The sequence below is a fragment of the Charadrius vociferus genome, unplaced genomic scaffold, assembly GCF_000708025.1.
Source record: "Charadrius vociferus isolate BGI_N301 unplaced genomic scaffold, ASM70802v2 scaffold819, whole genome shotgun sequence".
Lineage (NCBI taxonomy): Eukaryota > Metazoa > Chordata > Aves > Charadriiformes > Charadriidae > Charadrius > Charadrius vociferus.
The window spans coordinates 347,735-365,687 of record NW_009650062.1 but is presented as its reverse complement, the minus strand read 5'-3'; the positions used below and the strand labels follow the sequence as shown (position 1 = coordinate 365,687).

Below are 17,953 nucleotides of genomic sequence, written 5' to 3'. Positions count from 1 at the left end.
CAAAGAGCAGCCGCCATTTTGTAAAGCTGGGCCGCGGGCGGTGGCTGCCGCCACGCTGAGGAAAGCCGGGCGGGGAGAAGGCGGGTAGGCCATGGATTGCCTTGAAGAGCCCGCTCGCCGCCTTTTCTCCGTGGCCACTGAGGCGAGGTGCGGCCGGGCGGGAGGTGCCGCGGGGGTGGTGTGGCGCCTTTCCCGCTCGCTCCGGGGGAGCGCTGGTTCCTCACGCAGCGCTGAGGAGACTCTCTGGAGGGATTCCCCGAACGCTCCCGGCTTGGCCTTTTCTGGAGATGGGGTTGCTGCTTCCCCCGGCATGTGCAGCCTTCCCGGAATCCCGCTCCGAGAACAATGGAGCCCTTCTCCCGCGCAGCGCTCCCCCTGCAGGCCCGGCCCCCGCTGTAACTCAGGGGAAGGAGAGAGGAGCGCAGACGAACACCCACCTTAAAAGTTGGGTGCCTTAAAAGTAAATGAAATTTCCTGAAATAATGAATTTTAATCACGATTACGATATAGCAGCTAGCTCTTCTCTTTAGCTTTAAACACTCTTCTCCTCACCCCGCAGGCCCCCCCCGTCTTCCACACAGGTTAATATTTCTATGATGTCATGTTACATCGCTGTTGAAGTTTCTGGGAAAAGCAACCAGCAGAATTACTTCCCTTGTCAGTGAATAAGCACTTGTAGTGTGTTAAATATACATGAACTCTTTTTTTGTCCTAGCTATGCATCGTGACTCTTGTCCGCTGGACTGCAAGGTTTATGTGGGTAACCTTGGAAACAATGGCAACAAAACTGAATTAGAGCGAGCTTTTGGCTACTATGGACCACTGCGCAGTGTGTGGGTGGCAAGAAATCCTCCTGGCTTTGCCTTTGTGGAATTTGAAGATCCACGAGATGCAGCTGATGCAGTAAGAGAACTAGATGGAAGGTAAAAATGTGCTTCTTGTGTTCGGCTTGCCTGGTGATAATAAGGGAAATTGTGGGTAGTGCTGCAGTTTAAATTGGGAAGCTTCAGCTAGCAAAAAACTTGACACATTTGTTGTGCAATATTTGTTTGCATTGTTATACAAGGGTAGTCTTTCTTAATAGTGTAGGAATAGTGTTGGGACAGTTAATTTTACATTTTAGAGTTTGACTCCCAAGTTAGAGATGATTTGGACTTCTTGGTGCACAGGATGGTGTTATTATAAAGAGGCAAAACTAGTCAGGAGCACTCCTTGGTTCCTTCTCTGCCTGTTTTAATAGCATGGTGAGCTTTCAGAAGCAGCCAAGCTTTTTCTCTCATTCTGGAGTGTACTTTTTTTAGACTCTGAATACTGTGTACTTTGGCTAATGTGTATGGACAGAATGGTTTTCCTCTTGTCTATTTCTTTTCCCTCTTTTGATTCTGTACGCTTTCTTAGGCGTGCAGACTTGTCCCAGGACATGCTAACTGATGGCAATCCCTTTTCCCAGAACCCTCTGTGGGTGTCGTGTCAGAGTGGAGCTCTCCAATGGTGAGAAACGGAGTCGGAACCGTGGTCCACCTCCATCCTGGGGCAGGCGTCCTCGAGACGACTATCGCAGAAGAAGTCCTCCTCCGCGTCGCAGGTACCCTAGGTCAAAGTACACTTGTAGAGCTGTTGGCACTGTTACCACTTAGCATCCTAGAAGCAGGCTTTTTAAAAGCATGTTGATGGATAACATTCATCTATCTGATCACGATTTGGAGATGGCAAATGCTAAAAAAAAAAAAGAACCCCAAAACCCCACAAAACCAAGGTGAACTTAAGTTGTGTTGAATGTTGGCTTTTGTCCTTAGGTCACTGTGCAAGTTGGTAGTCAGCGCCCTCTATCCTGGACTTATCCTCATTCCTTCTAAAATCTGCTCATCTTCTAGTCACACTTTCCCTTTCTTCCCAGTACTTCAACTTAGGCTGTTCCTTTCCTTTATTCCATAATGGCAAAACATGACATACAGCAGCTTAGCATTTCCATGCAGATGTTTCTCCACTTTGTTTGCACAATTTAAATACTTTCCGAGTAGGCAGCTGTTCAATAATAGATCGAGTAACAGTTGCTCTAAACATCTAGAATCTTTACACTTTAGTGTTAGCTTGGAATTAAAACATGGTGTGATGATGCTGTCGCTTGAGGTTTGCAAACCCAGCTCTAAAATATAGCAGGATTTTTGGTAACTGACAAGTTCTTGGACCCAGACTAGTGTGTCTGGCCATTTAAGTCTGCAACGTGGTTTTTGCAGGACTGAATTTACCTGTTGCAGGTGAGTGAAGTCTTCAGGTCAGGGTTTCAAGCTTACCCTTTTGCTGTTGAAAAATAACACATTAGGAGTATTTGTTAGCTAATAGATGGTTGTACTGATGGCTTGTTTTTCATTTTTTTTATGCTTTTTGGTCCATCTATTAATAAAAATGAACCCGTTACAGAGTCACCATCATGTCTCTTCTCACCACCCTCTGAGTCTGCATTAGCCAGTCAACTAGCCCTTTCAGCGTCATGTGACCAGCGCGCCCCATTCAGCTTGGCTGGTGTCGTTTCACATGACCCAGGCATGGCCAGTCGTCAGGTTGCACCGCCCTTTGGTTCCCGAGCATGCTGTTTTCTCTCAGCCTTCTCTCCAACCTTAACCAAATCGGCAGCAGCCACCTCGACCGCCCACACATTCCCGGCCAATCAGCTCAGCTGTTTATTTACCAAATGTCTTCACAACAACTACAGCAGCAGCCTTCGGCTAACAAAAAAGCAGGAAAAATCCACAACACCCCCTTCGCCAACCAACTAAATACAACGCAACATCTGGCAAAACCTTTTCAGCAAATTCTTCTTGGCAGTCAGTCCGGCAGCCTCACCTCACCATTTCTAGCTTGTTGAAACCAAAAACTAGTAAGTTTTTCCTGCTTATACAGTTTACTGCTGGTTAAAATAAGGAGTAAGCGGCTTATAAGTAATTACTTTTCTCAATCAAAGGCTGGCTGTGCATAATTGAGTGGTAACGTACATATGTTGCTTGAGAAAACTTTTAAGGGTGATACGGAAGCTCTTACACTGTGAATAACGTAAAAAACAGTATATTTGCATGTGAGATGCCAAACTAAATTTTTAATAAAGCTCTAACAAACTTAGCTTTTCCTTGCCAGAAAAATCCTATCACCTTTAAATGGTTTTACTAACAGTTTTCAAAACTTAAAACAATTACTTTTTGGGATGAACTGGGCCGAGCTAAGGTTATTTTTATTTTTTTTAATTTTTTTAAAGAAAATAGCCTAAACACACTCTATGGCATTAAAAATTACAATCACAAATATGCAGTTCTAATGTAGCACTTAATGGCATTATCAATATTGACACTGAGCGCATTTTCACTTTTTTCCACTTGGTATCTCTTATGTCTTGTCATGGACCTTTTTGGCTTGCATGGGTTCCAAAACATTTGGTCTGTGCTATTTTTTTTTTCTTTTTTTGGAACCACTTGTGGGACTTTGGTGTGGTGTTCTGGGCAGTGTATTTAGTTGAAATGGAAAGTGTTGCATTGGACAACTCTGCTATGAAGCATTCTTAGTTAAAGTGAATTCGTGGTTGGAAACGTGCTGTTCACACTGAGCTTTGTTTTACTGCCTAATCTTTCCATGCCTTTTACTGGATGATGGATGCCAGTTATTCTTGGCACGTTCCCTGGGCCCAACAGTGAGTTTGACAAGTTGGGAAATGCCTCACCCCATTAATGCTGAAAGAATTGATGAAAAGCCTCACATTTCTTTTTCTGGTTCTAGATCACCACGAAGGAGAAGCTTTTCTCGTAGCCGCAGCAGGTACGCACCAGTTAATTACAGCCTGGACCACTTGGTCCAGGAGGTTTAAAAAGAAACAAACCAAAACAGCTTAATTTTTGGTCTGTACGCACTAATAAACTGCGGGGTAGGGATTGTGATTGGGCAAAAGGGAGAAATGGGTTTGCTGCTTTTGTATTGCTTGTCTGGAGTTCATATATTTCCACAGCTATTTGAGATTCCAGGGTTATCAGTTGAAGAGTATTAAGAATGGAAATAATTAGTTTTTCTGTTCTGCAGCTGTCCAGGGTTCCTGCCAGTTTTTCACCAAGTTTCTGTGTTAATGTACTGCTCTCCTCCAGATACTGAGCCACAGGCACAGATGATAAGAGACATAGTGAGCGTGTTCTGCTGTCGCACACTGCAGAGTGCTAGCTGGTAATCACACAGCGGTGCAACGCAGCTTTGTGTTGGCATTGTGGAAGATTCCAGAGTTCATATGCATCTTTTTTTGTTGTAGTGTAGGGCGCTGCATTACTGTGTGGGATGTGTAAGTATACGTGTACACGCCATATTAGCGGCAGCATGGTCACTCGCAGCCTGACTGAACAGATTTCAAGTGCTGCGAAGGAGTCGATGCCTGTTTACAACACATCTAAGCTGTGTTGTATGGCTCAAGCTGATTATTCTTACCTGAAGGAAAGGCTAATACCATAATCTTAAACGAGTTTGCCCTGGCTGGGTAGTTAAAAACCTTAACTTCTCTTCAGATAGCCTTGTTAACCTAATGAGTTCAGCTTTACTTTGATGCTATAATCATCTCGTTTTGTAACCTTTAACAGGTCCCTCTCCAGAGACAGAAGGAGAGAGAGATCACTCTCACGGGAGAGGAATCACAAGCCTTCTCGTTCCTTCTCCAGGTCTCGCAGGTAAGATGGGTCTTACAGTGGTTTTGCATTTTGAGTCAGTCTCTAAAAGTGATTGTTTCTCTGTTGTGGTAATACCGAAATAGGTTGTGCTGGAGAATCATCTCCAGTGTCTTAAGACATTCTTACCTTGAAGAATTAAATACCCAGTTTTATTAAATTAATGGTATTTTTAAAATGTTTAAGTGTCATTGACTGAGTTGGGCTGGGGGGTTCTGAAGCAAAACCTGCTGCTCTTGGCGCCTGGATACTAATGTGTCTCTTCTTCTTTAGTCGCTCCAGGTCAAATGAGAGGAAATAGGACTATGAGAAGGAGCTGTGTACAGGAAGTCATTAGATCTGAGGACAGGAGGAGTATGTACAGAACATTGTTTTGTTTTGAAACTTCATAAAGCTTGGTGCATTTTTAAAATGTTTTAGCTGTTGAACTTGCTTTGTTCCTTGTATCTTGTAACAGGTGGCAAATGTAAAGATGTGAATCTGTATATGGTTCTGAGCAGATCATATGATTTGTAATATTAATCACTTTACAATGTACCATTATCCATGATGTTTTGTTTGTGTTGAATGGTAATCAGTTTGTCTTGCATAAATAGAAGAATGTTTCTGGTCTTGACATGCTGGGGTATGCTTTGCTGGGATTCAGCTGTTGGAAGGACGTGGGCAATGAAGAGGTGTTCATTGCGGATGCGTGGCCGTGAGCGGTGTCCGTCTCTGCAGAGCGGGACGTAGATGCTCCATAGTGCAGTTCCCGGAAATAGTCAGGAACGTCGAGCCAGTGGTGTGTGAAGGGAATGACTGAGCTGCAGTTTCATCCAGAGCTCCAGTTCTGACTTCCATTACCTGGAACTGAGCTACTTTATATTATGTGAAATATAAATTTTTAGCCGTAGGGTCAGTTAATTTTGTACTTCATGTTACTAGAGTACTTAAATAGATGATTGTTTGATTGACCATCTATTCCAGAACCTCTGAATAGACCAAATACACAGCAGAACTGACAACTGGAGTGGATGTGTTGAGTGTGTAATGGTACATTGTAAAAGTTATGAATTAAACATTTCTTTACTGTACAAGAATTTTCATGTCACTTGTAAAATGTCTTTTGTGAGATCCTTGGGATTAAAGTTTTGGTTACAACTTGTTGTTTAGTATTTGAGTACCTGCTCCATACATGTGCTTTGCAGAACGTGCGCTTGGGTCTCGTGGTGCAGCTCGGTTCAAATTAAACGCACTCCGCAGTAGGGAGTGAGATGGCACTGTCTGTGCTACGCTGTGGCACACCCCTCTGCACAACCCAGAGCAGTTCATGTGCTGCTCTGAGTGGCAGGTCACTGCCTGCGGCTGGGCTCCGGGCCATCTCATGTCCTGGCCAGGGGCCGGGCCTCATTCTGTCACCAGCGTCCTGCACCAGTGTTACAGATGCAGCCTAGGTGAGTGTGGTGATGCCAGCTTGAGTTCTTGCCTTAACACTGAGCTCTGTAGTGCTTACCGAAAAAAACCCCTAGCTGAAGATTCTAAGGCTCAACAACATTCTTTGCATCCCGGATGTGGGTTGATAACATTTGAGATATTCTTCATATCTGTCCCTTTTCAAATTGTTGGTCTGTAAACTGAAGCTTTGCATGAAGATTTCACACCATGGCATGGCTTGAGTGCGATTGGGGCTCCCAAACTGCTTGAGGGCTCCTTTTTATTCCTGTAATCGAGAGCAGATGAGCTACATCAGTTTTGATTGTGTGTGTTTAGATTAAATCTGTCAAATCCCTCTTGTGGTTTAATTTCCTTCACTTGTGGTATCCAGGCGGGGACAAGATGATGGTGAAGCTGGAATGGAAAGAAATTCTGCTGCTTCCCATGTTGCCTGGAGAGGGGGGTGTGGACAGTGCATGGCTCATTAGTTGGCAGCTGGGGCAGAGGTGTAGAGTCAGTTTCCTTATTTTTAACTACTTGGTACTATTTATGGTTGATCTTGGTGATTTTAAAGGCCTTTTCCTGAATTCTATGGCTCTCTGGAGTAGGAGTTTACCAGCCCCTGCCTGAGCAGTGTGCGGTGGTATGAGCATAACCAGGCTCGTGTTTGCTGAAAAGCAGGAAGCCTGCGGGTGGTGCAAAAGGCCCACACAGCCCTAAATCACCTTAAACTGGGAGTGCGGTGAGCTTCAAAGGTAGAGAAAAATCCATCATTTTTGCTCCTGGCCTGCTGAGGAATTTAGGAAGTGTTGGGCTCATGGCCGAGACGGGGCTCTGAGGCTGCTGGTGCGGTGGCTGCTGCTGTGCACTGTCGCAGCTCCCCGGCAGAGGTCGGGGTGTCCCCATCAGTCGGAGGGACCTGTTCCCAGGCGGGTTTGGTCTCAAAATGTTGACAGACCAGCTTCTCTGGGGCTGTTTGTATTGGATGAAAGGCAGCTAGGGGCTGAGATGATATCATGTGCCACACACAGCTGTGTTCCCTTTTTTTTTTTTTTTTAATACGCGTTTCTAGCAGGGTGTGATTTGTGGAAGGATCGCAGCTCTCATTGCCTGGGCGCTAGCTTCTCTGCTGGCACGTCGCTTCCTCTTGTGGTTGCGCGGTGGGGAGGGAATGGCGGGGCACAAGCAGCCTTCAGTAGTTTCAACTACTCAGGGGAAAGGAGGGAGAGAAATCCAGAGCGCGAGAGACGGTGTACGCTGCGGGGAAGCAGGTTGTGGTTTTCGAGCACAAAGGGAGTCTGCAGAACTGGGAATATTTATCAGTTTCAGGTTTCTGACTTCATATTTTACTCCTCAGCTGATGGAAGAAGTTGGCTCTTAAGCTGGATCAGAACTGCCGTTTCACAGCGGACTACTGGTTTTATGTAATCAGGTGGGGGTTTGATGGGGAACAAAATTAGCAACTTCTAGAGAAAGATGGGAAATGTATAAATACGGGCTGTGTACAGCCCTTCTCCCAGGGTGTAATTAGCAAGTGTTATTTTTAACTCAGCAACACATTCTCTGGTTTAAGGCTTCCAGTTTGCTCTGCGAGAGGGTAACCAGCCTGCTGACAGGTAGCGCGTTGTGGCTCCTGTTTGAAAAGTCTTCTCTGAAATTAAATGTACAAGGAAATATTTGTGTTGACCTTCTCAGACTGGGACCATCCCTCACTTCTCCCCAAAGATTCTTTGAGAGAGTCGCTAAGCGATCTGTCCGGGCCTGAAGAGGACAGACGGACGCTACCCGGTGGTTCCTCAGCAGCACTAGGGGACTCGCACCCATCCTTGGTGACAGCCCTGCCCTGAAGGCTCCCGAGTGATGGGGGAACCTCCTCTGTCTGCCGCTGTCTAAATTGTTCCAGGGCCCGGTTTCCTGGAACTCACACTAACGCGTTAAGCTGCGTTCCTGATTTGGGGAGAGGTTGAGCTGCCTCTGCTGTTGCCCGTCAGAAGTGTCCTGAGGTTTATGCTGCCCCAGTTCCTCAGGCGCTCATCAGTGCGGTGTCTAAGCCCATCCCAGAAGCGCGTTAAATGACATCACTACCCCCCGTTTATGCGCGCTTTGTTCTTTTCTCACACTCTCCCTTGGGAGGGTATTGTGTGCAAATGGTATTGTGAAGAAAGGGCTTTTTTTTTTTCTTTTTATGTACATGCTGTTCTTTGTTTATGGCAGACAGGATCATTTTAAGAATGTGCTTTGCACTTAAAACGGAAAATTGAGAGGTTAAATATATTCTTCCTTTCAATGGGTGGTGTTCCACCGACTTTCAGAGAGGTTCAGCTAACCAGGGTCGTGCTTGGGTGAGAAACTGCAATCTTACCCAGCACTGACAGTGGTTCTAGTTAAAAAAAACACATTTCAGGTACGTTTGGGGAGTTGCTGCAGTTCACCTCCAGAACGAACAGGTGGCTGGAGCTGTGCTCTACTGTGCTCCAGGCACACCAAGAGCTCAAATATATTCTGGGTAGCAAATCACTTGTGTGCTTCGTGCTCTTGGCCTTTGCCTTTCTTTTGGTTTGGAGTCGGAGGAGGCAGGAGAGACGCTGCAGCACCCGGCCCTGCCTGGAAGGGCCGGTTACACCTCTTATCTCTGCGCCTCTACGTGCTTCTGCGGGGACCTGGCAGCAGAATTCACCGCTGGAAGTGACGAGCGCCCGAGCAGTTCTACAGCTTTTCCCTTTTGCTGTTAACATCACCTCTTTTCGGTTCCCAGTTTTACTTTCTTTTACTTATAATCCCATCACCATGAGATGCCACAGTGTCTCCTGACATAAAGATCCACGAAGCGTCTGAACATTTCACAAACTTCCTCCTCTTTCTGCTGGTTTTAATCCCTGTCCCCTTACCCGTGTTCAAATCATACCCCAGAAATAAGGTCCCAAAACCTGAGCTATGGTCTTCACCATTAATCGTCCCACTCGGGTGCTGATGTAGCACAGTGTCGCTCAGCTAGGAAAAAAAAAACAAACTGGAACATCAACCCCTTTTGCAAACAGAAAGCCGAAGGGCAGAAGTGCAATTCCAGCAGCTCCGGTTCGACCTTGGATCCCACGCGGCGATAGCGCAGCACCCCAGACCTGCCCGAAAGAGGCGGGTCTCCGCTTCCCCATTGCTGAAATGCAGCTGGCTTCCATTTCACACCTCAACCTGCCAAAACCAGGCAAAATAAAGAGAGTTTTTGCTTGGCGACGACTGCAGTCATTTAGTAAAGCAGTTGCTGAAGCCGAAGAGGCATCCCGGCCTGCCGGCCCACGCAAGAAGCCTTCTGGCTTTCTAGAAATACTGTCACTGTCTCCGTTTTCTGTTTCATTTCTGAAGTTTTCACCGAGGCGCTGCCGTTAGTTACATTCTCTTAGTGCCCTTCAAACAAATACTGTTGTGGACTAAAATAAACATGAGATCCAGACAAATATAAAATAGACTATGCAAGAGGAACGCTATGTTCCCAAGTGATTCATTCATCTATTATTTAATAATTTAGTAGCTGACATAAGTTTTAGTTGAACAAATCTTCACATTGATTCAAGTGGTGTTTCTGCTCCGTCCTCCAAGTAATTTTAAGCTGTCAGATGTTCTGTGGGAGTAATCCCAATGGGAAAAGGGAAACGTCCCTCCTTCCCAGCTGGATTCTGGCGCCAGTTTCAGTGGTGTTACCCCACAACCTCCCGGTGGTACCCCGGGATTCATCCTGCTACAGTCGGAGTCAGTCTGTCCCGGCCTCGGGCGCTTCGCTGGACAACACACGAACACGCTGAGGGGTTGTGATGTACCGACAGCACGTGCAGACGCCGTGCGCTGCCCGACGCCACTGGCAAAGCAGCCCGGCGACGACGTGCGCCGCAGTGTGAAAGGCGCTTGGCAAGCTGCAGCCCTCCGTCGGGAGCCGCGATATCAGGGTGGAGCAGCGGTATCAGGGTGAGGCACCGTGTCGCCCTGGGTGTCACTTTGGAGCCAGCTGGAGGATCGCTACCACCAGCTGTGAGAGTGCGGCATTATCTCCGCCGTGCGCAGAGGCTGCTTTCCCCATGAATATTCAGCAATATTCAGCAGCGTCTCTGTAAGGAAGCCCCGCTGCTCCGCCCAGCCTTTCCCCACCGCTGCCGACGGAGGGCTCGCCGGTAGTGTTTGCTATAAAATGTTTGCAGTCGCTCATTTCTGACTAATCCTGAAATTATTTGCCATCACATTAAAACGCGGTCGGTCACTGCAGAACGCCCGCTGGCTGGACTGGGTGCTGTGTTTCCTGGTGCCCGCAAACGGTGGATTGATCAACTTTTCACGCGTTACTCTTAAAGCGTTTTGGGAGGAGGTTGGCCCAGGGAGAGAGAGAGGCTGCAGGAGAGCTGCGCTGCTGCTTCTGCCAATAGTCATTCTGGTTGACATGGCCCCTCAAAAACTCATGGTTGAATGTTCACCAGATCCAGAGTCAGGAGTTTTCCCTGCCCGGGGTCAGTCTGACGGACCGCTGGGGTATTTTTTGACCTGTAGGCATTTTCAGGTTTCAGCGTTTCCCCTCTTTGTCTCCCTCCTGCTCTCTTTGTGGCATATTACAGTTCTTCATCTATAAATCCTCGTGTCTTCTGCAAAGCCCGGGTTTGTTGTGGGTGGTGGGAAGGGCTCTGGTGCAGCATCACCGCTGGCGGGTGAAGTACGGGACATTTGTAACCTGTTTCCAGCCTCTGTTGTGCTACTGAGAGCAGCTCCAACGTTCCGCAAATTTCCTTTCCCTGCTGCACTGTGGGTTCTCACAGATGAGACGGAGAAACCACTGAGGGAGGCTGAAACCAAAAGGAAAAGGTTTTATATCGGCACCTGGAACTCCCCAACTCCACTCCCCGTTGGGTGGAACCGAGCGGAGCTCCACCACGCTGCGTGGAGCGCGTCGGTCCCCACGGCAGGGGCTGGCACAGCTGTGTGCCAGCGCTCGGTGTCAAGGCCAGCGGAGGTTCAGTGCGGGGTGAAAGCTGCTCCTTCACCCCCAGCTCCAGGAAATCCTGCTGGGCATGACCGACACGTAAGAAAGGAAAGTGCAATCGACCCTTACCCCGGCGTCTGGCTGGCGGCTGTCATATCATCACCGATGGCTTTATTGGAGGTTGTACACACAGAGCTGTCCCCTCCCGTTGCCTCTGCTCCGCACAGGACCGTGCAGTATTTTTTGACCTGTAGGCATTTTCAGGTTTCAGCGTTTCCCCTCTTTGTCTCCCTCCTGCTCTCTTTGTGGCATATTACAGTTCTTCATCTATAAATCCTCGTGTCTTCTGCAAAGCCCGGGTTTGTTGTGGGTGGTGGGAAGGGCTCTGGTGCAGCATCACCGCTGGCGGGTGAAGTACGGGACATTTGTAACCTGTTTCCAGCCTCTGTTGTGCTACTGAGAGCAGCTCCAACGTTCCGCAAATTTCCTTTCCCTGCTGCACTGTGGGTTCTCGCAGATGAGATGGAGAAACCACTGAGGGAGGCTGAAACCAAAAGGAAAAGGTTTTATATCGGCACCTGGAACTCCCCAACTCCACTCCCCGTTGGGTGGAACCGAGCGGAGCTCCACCACGCTGCGTGGAGCGCGTCGGTCCCCACGGCAGGGGCTGGCACAGCTGTGTGCCAGCGCTCGGTGTCAAGGCCAGCGGAGGTTCAGTGCGGGGTGAAAGCTGCTCCTTCACCCCCAGCTCCAGGAAATCCTGCTGGGCATGACCGACACGTAAGAAAGGAAAGTGCAATCGACCCTTACCCTGGCGTCTGGCTGGCGGCTGTCATATCATCACCGATGGCTTTATTGGAGGTTGTACACACAGAGCTGTCCCCTCCCGTTGCCTCTGCTCCGCACAGGACCGTGCAGTGAGCCGCCAGGCGAGACAGCCGTCCGTCCGTCTGTCCGTGGCACGTGGTCTGGGCACTGCCCTCCTACAGATGCCGTTTCGAGCATCTCTTTACTCCCAGTGCCACAGTCTGCCCCTGCCTCTGCTCCTTCCCCCTCCTCTGCCCCACACCCAGCCCCACTCCTCGCCCCCCAGCAAAGTGAATCACATCCCCGTGCCCGCCCTCACCCGGGGTGACAGGAATCCCAAAACGTGTGCCGTGAGCGGGGAGATCCCAGGAGACGCTGACACACGCTGAGCCGGCGCCGGGATGGGCGAGCGGGCCGGCGCGCGTCTCCCCGAGCTGCGGGTTTGGGGTTCGGTGTCGCCGCCTCCGTGAGCGGGAGCGGAGGGACTTCCCTCGCAGACGCCCCATCCTTGGGGCTGACTGCTCCGGGCGGAGGGTGCTCCGCTGGATTGGGGATTATTTTTAAAGCGCACACGGTGAGCAAGCGTTAGTCAACGGTTCTCCATAGTCACCACCTCCTCACGCATGGCTGTAAAGGGCCAGATCGTGCTCCCGATGGATTTCAAACGACGCCAGGGCTCAGGGAGCGGCAAATCCCTCGTCAGCAGCGAGGGACAACACGTGTCGTCCACTGGGGAGAAGTGACGTTGGTTGACAGCTTCCCGTGGGCCTGGCTGCGCCAGGAGAGCGCTGGAGCCCCCGTACGCTGCACGTATGCAATTCTGCCCCACTCTCCGCTTGCTTATTCCCACCCGCACGGCGGATCCTGCCATGGAAAGTCCCAGGGGGGCTGGAGAAGTCCCTGTCCTCCCTCTGCCCACCGCCACCCTGAGGGGACGCTCCCCCAGTGCCAGCGGGGAAGAGTTGGCTGCGATAAAAGACCAACCCAACCTGTGGGTGTTTTGGATGGAGCTTCTTCCCCGCAAGGAGCAAAAGGCCGGAGGCGTTGGTCCCGGATCCCAGCGGGGCGTCCGTCCCCTCTCCGCCTCTGCAGGGTCCTGCCTTGCTCTCGGCTCGTAGTCAGTGAGGTGAAGCAGCGAGTAAATAAAGAGGCGAACGAGCCCGAGGTTCGAAGCCAGGTACTCCCTGTCGCCCTCGCCGGGCTCTGAACAATGAGGTCCTTTGCTGCCAGCGGAAAAAAAAAAAACAACCCACAAACCAACCCACAAAGCGCCCGAGCTGCTCATGGAAAGTCAGTGAAGCAATTACGTTAATGACTATGAATGGGGCTAAAAACAATCTTGGATGAAAATGAGTGAGGGGCCGAATGAAGCGACCGATTCATAGCCCGGCTCCCGCATCCAGGAATATTTCCAGTAAGCAAAGGCCTTGTTTTAGGGACTGTCTCATCCCCCATTTGTGCTCGGTGGGACTCTATTTCCACTCTGCTGGGTCCGGTGTCTCATCAAAATGCCTTCATAAATGGAGCAAACAAGGGCTGTATATGGCAGGGAAACAGTCAATTAACACGATCCGAGTTCTTTTAGGGGCAGAGTTAATCAAGCATTCAGCGTTTTGTCATTCTTGTCTTTCTTTCCTGGGAAAATCCTATTAGTATAAAATCACTTAATTGGGCACTTCAAAGAGCTGATGGGAAAACAGCCTTCGCTGGGATATAAACGCCATTCAGCCGAACACTGGGTTCATTTAGACTTTTGCTGGAGCGTGAGGGTTTCATTAAGAGCCTTCACGTTTCCCACTTAAAAGAAAAAAAGCTTGTTAGTGGAGATAACAAAAAATAAATAAAAGAGAAATCTTGGAGATGCGGATCTCGCTGAAGAGGGGTTTTACTGCCTGAGTACGCGGGGCTTTGCCTGGGGGCTTTGTCCCCAACGGAGTCCTTACACCTACAGTGAGCGCCTGTCCATCCGCTTCCCTGAGTGGGGCCATTTCACACCTGCCGGGGGGGTTCTGGGGGTCCAAGGGGGGAAGGAGACCCCCCCGTGCCCCACGAGAGGCGGGTGACAGCCCCGGGTCTGACCTTCGGGGTGTGAGACGGTGCGTTTTGCAGGACTGAACCCCAAAGCCCTCCTGCTTTTCCCCGCTCTCCGTGCTGGGGTGGAGGTCCCGTGTTACCTCCCCCATCCTCCGGTTGGGTTTTGGGCAGAAATTCAGTTTTTTGCCAAACTTATTTTTTTCCCACCTTGAAAAATAACAGTGTGCGCTCTGCTGTCATTTCCAGCTCCATCCCCAAAGCTCCACCTGCCCGGCCCGGTGCTGTTTCTTCCCCCTACATTGGTTGATCTAACAGGAATATTATGTTTTCCCATAAAAAACCCCACTTCACTTACACCTTTGACCACCAAATTTCCAGCCCCTCCTGGCTGCTGGGGAGGGCTGGGTGAGGAACCGCGCGGATTGCTTCATTCCTGCAGTGGGCGCTGGAAGGCTTCTGTCTGGGCAAGCGATTCCAGGTCCACCACGGACTTCTATATAGTAACGACATTTTGTATTCAGCCTTTATAAAATCCTTACACGGGGGGTGGGGTGGGGTCGTGTGCGTTTTTGTAACGACCACGGGTTGGACCCTCCGCGTGTGATTCCCACCAAACGCACCGAGGTCCTTCCTCGCCACAAGGTTTGGCGCTTCTCTCCGGGGTCAGGATTACCCGAGGTGGCTCCGGGAAGCCACGTTTCCCCATTCTCCACCTTCCCACTCCGGACTGGAGCATCCGAACCCCGATTTCTTCACCCAGCTCAAACCAGTCCAACGCTCCGTGGCTGAAGCTCCCACCCACGTGCCCTTGGCTTTTGGAGCTGCTGCTCCTCTCCTCCCCGGAGAGGATGAAACTCGATGTCAGCGGCGATGTGCCCGGACACGTTCCCCTGATGAAACCTCGGCCGCGCCGGCGCTGAGGACGGGCTGAGTCACGCACCGACTCTGCCCGCCGTGAATAATGCATTTGCGTCCATGGCTGCAGCACCTTCCTCTCCCCTCGGCGTTGGCGGGACCCACCTGGGGAGATCCACCGGGAAGGGAGCTCTCCCCAACGAGAAGGAAAGGCCCCCGAGGGCTCCCCGGCCCCCGCAGCGACCGCCGCTCGGTATTCGGGTGCCCCCAGTGCTGGGGAGAAGGTTACTGGGAAGGCTATGAAATACGCAGTCATTTCATATCTTCCTTTTGCTTCCAGGCGTTAGGATGGGGTTTTTCAAGCAAATTAGAAGGGGGGATTCTCCCACGCTCACTCCCCTCCCGGGTGGGGGTTCGGGACACCCCTCGGGGAGGGTGAGCCTGGGACGGGGGAGGTGGCAGCTCCCACGGGGCGGCTGTGAACGGTGAGATGGAAACACCCCGTCTGCCCTCGGCGGTTCCCCGGCCCCGCGCTCTGGCCTCCTCCCACTGCGCGTTGTTGGGGCTGAACATCATGAGTCACCTTTGGGATTTTATTCCTTTTTTTTTTTTTTTGAAGTTCCTGTACCGCCTTCTGTATTAATCCCCCTTTTTTTTTTTTTTCCCCTTTTTTTTTTTTTTCTGGTGATGCCACTGCGGACTTCACCACGGACCCTCTGACCCAGCCCCGACGCCGTTCCTCTCCCCACTTCCCATTTCCAGTAATCCGCTTTGCTGAGGTCTCCTCCGACGCTGGCACTGCGCAGACGGAGCTCCTCCGCTCCCAGCGCGGGGGCACGAGGAAGGGGAGCGAGAGCCCAATTCCCAACAGCCAGAGAAACATGCCCCCCCTCAGCCCCCCCACCTCAGGGCGCAGGAACCAAACCCCCACTCCACCAAAAAATCACGGACATGATCACAGAGTTATTTTCCTTAGGGAAAATCTACATCCGATTTCTTTTCTGCACGGTTTTGCCCGGGAACGTATCCCCCCGTGGCAGTGGGGACGTTCGCAGCGGGCGGGCTGGGCAGTTATCCCGCGTCCCTTCGCTTTTTCAATCCCTCGTTCTTGCATCAGCGGTTGCGCTGCGGCTCCGCTGCGGGTTGCACAAGCGAGGCCACTCCTTCCTCCGCCACTTCGGGCGCTAATTTAAAAAGCTGCCGGTTTTGACATCCCCGTTCCCTTTTGCATATTCGGAGGGAGCTTTTATAGGGTGGGGAAAAAAAAAAAGCTCATTAAAGGTGTGAGCATCCTCTTGATAAATGCTGCTTCATCCGAGAGCTGCGGCTCGCAGCTGCGCAGGGGACGATGCCCACGGCTCTGCGGCTGGGACGGCGTTGGGCTTCACTTCGGTGCCAATCGCATCTTCCCGGCATCCGGAGGGAGCGAAGCAACACACTGCTGCAGCTGGAACGGAGCGGGCGGTTGGCGTGGAAACGATGCGCTGCGGCGCAGCGAGGCAGCCAAACCTCCGCAGTGCGGCTCCGAACGCTGCGCTTTGCCACCAGGAGCAAAAATCATTCCCGGGTGGAAACATGAGCGACAGGTTCCCTGCGAGGAACGGCCGGGCCGGTTCCCTCCTCTCCCTGTGTACCACACACGGAAAAACAGGCTGAATTTGGGAGCGTTCCCCGCTTTCCCAGGGTGGATTTTCTGCGGTGTGGAGTATTAATTTAAGATGCTTTCACATTCCCCATCCTCCTTTTGCCTTTCCTCCCTTGGGATGGGGAGGAAGCCAAGGCGGGGGGAGCCGCCACCGTCGGGCCAAGCACAAGCGCCTCGGCCCAGCCCAGCGCTGCGCAGAGGGGACCAGTGATGGCAAACACCGCTGCGGCGCACGGCAGCCTCCAGCCAAACATGCCCCAACATATCCTCCAGCTGCTCGGGCCGGTGGGAAGCTGCTGGTCCAGCCGAGAAACACACGGGTGTTTTGCCACGCCGGGGGTCCTGCTCAGCACCCCAACTCCAGGGGCCTTGCGAGGGCGCCCGGCGCTCCCAAGGGATGGCTTCAACTGGGTCTTTGTCACCTGGGAGCGTGCTGTCACCTTCTTGTGCCCGCAAGAACACATTGCGTTTGCGTTCTTGCTGCCCCGGTTTTGGTGCCCGCGGTGCCTGCGGAGGTGATGCCGTACCGGGAGGGCGCTGCAGGATACGGCCCCCCTGGTGCAGCGGGGGCAATTGGCTCCCGGGGCATCAGCTCTCACGCTGTGGGGCAGAGCCGGCCCCGTTGCCCCAGTGCCCTCCGCAGCACGGGGGGTCAGTGCCCTCCGGATTCACAGCTCAGCCCCGGCAGGAGCCGCCCGGGGCTCGGACCTTCTCTGCGTGGGGACTTGGATGTGTTTTCCAGATAAGCCCCCGATTCCCCCAGATCCTCCCCGCGGGTTCCTGCAGGACATGAACGGACTTGTTCCTCCTCCTCACTCCTGCAGGACTCAGACCAGCACATCCTTCCCAAAACGCTTTTGGGTGCCGATGGGGGGTTCAGCTGGCGGAGAAGATCCAGGTCCTGGGGACAAAATCCGGCAGGAGAGGGCAGGGGTGGCCCAGGTGGCCCAGGACGGGGTCAGGCAGTGCCTGGGGACTGGGGGAACGTCATCCCGGTGTGGCTCTGAGGAGGGCACCCCGAGGGGACGAGAGAGTCGCCCTGTCCTTGATCCATTATCCCCTTCCCACGGGAATCCTCTGCACTGTGGGCAGGAGAGCCTGGGTGGGATGTGCTGCATCCCCCCACACCCAGCTCACGCGCAGCCATCCCAGGTCCCTCCTGCCTCTCCCGATGGAGAGGGGACACCCCTGTATCCCCTGATGGGGGGTCCCGGCATCCCTGAGGAAGAGGGTTCCTGTACCCCCTGACGGGGGATGTCCCTCCATTCCCAACTGGGGGAGTTCCCTCTTTCTCCTGAAAGGGGGGTCCCTTTCTCCCCTGATGTGAGGTCACTGCACCCCCTTAGGAAGGGGGTCCCTGTACCCCCTGATGGGGAGATGCCTGTGGCCCCTACCGGGGTGGGGGTGTCCCTGTGTCCCCTTGGAAGGGGGTCCCTGTACCCCCTGATGGGGAGATGTCTGCATCCCCTATTGAGTGGAGGTCCCTGTACCCCCCTAGGAAGGGGGTCCCTGTACCCCCTGATGCAGAGGTGCCCGTGTCCCCCACCGGGGGGG

General features: G+C 51.9%; 1 protein-coding gene across 1 annotated transcript in view; it reads left to right on the top strand.

Moving 5' to 3' along the window:
• Nucleotides 1–5,833, top strand: part of SRSF3 (serine/arginine-rich splicing factor 3) — a 9,782-nt gene extending 3,949 nt beyond the window's left edge. Inside the window, exons 2-6 of the mRNA XM_009891716.1 lie at nt 716–923; nt 1,451–1,585; nt 3,766–3,804; nt 4,605–4,691; nt 4,962–5,833. Coding sequence (XP_009890018.1) covers nt 718–923; nt 1,451–1,585; nt 3,766–3,804; nt 4,605–4,691; nt 4,962–4,989 — 495 coding nt within the window. The 5' untranslated portion in view covers nt 716–717 and the 3' untranslated portion in view covers nt 4,990–5,833. The remainder of the gene's footprint in view (nt 1–715; nt 924–1,450; nt 1,586–3,765; nt 3,805–4,604; nt 4,692–4,961) is intronic.
• Nucleotides 5,834–17,953: the final 12,120 nt, after the last annotated feature.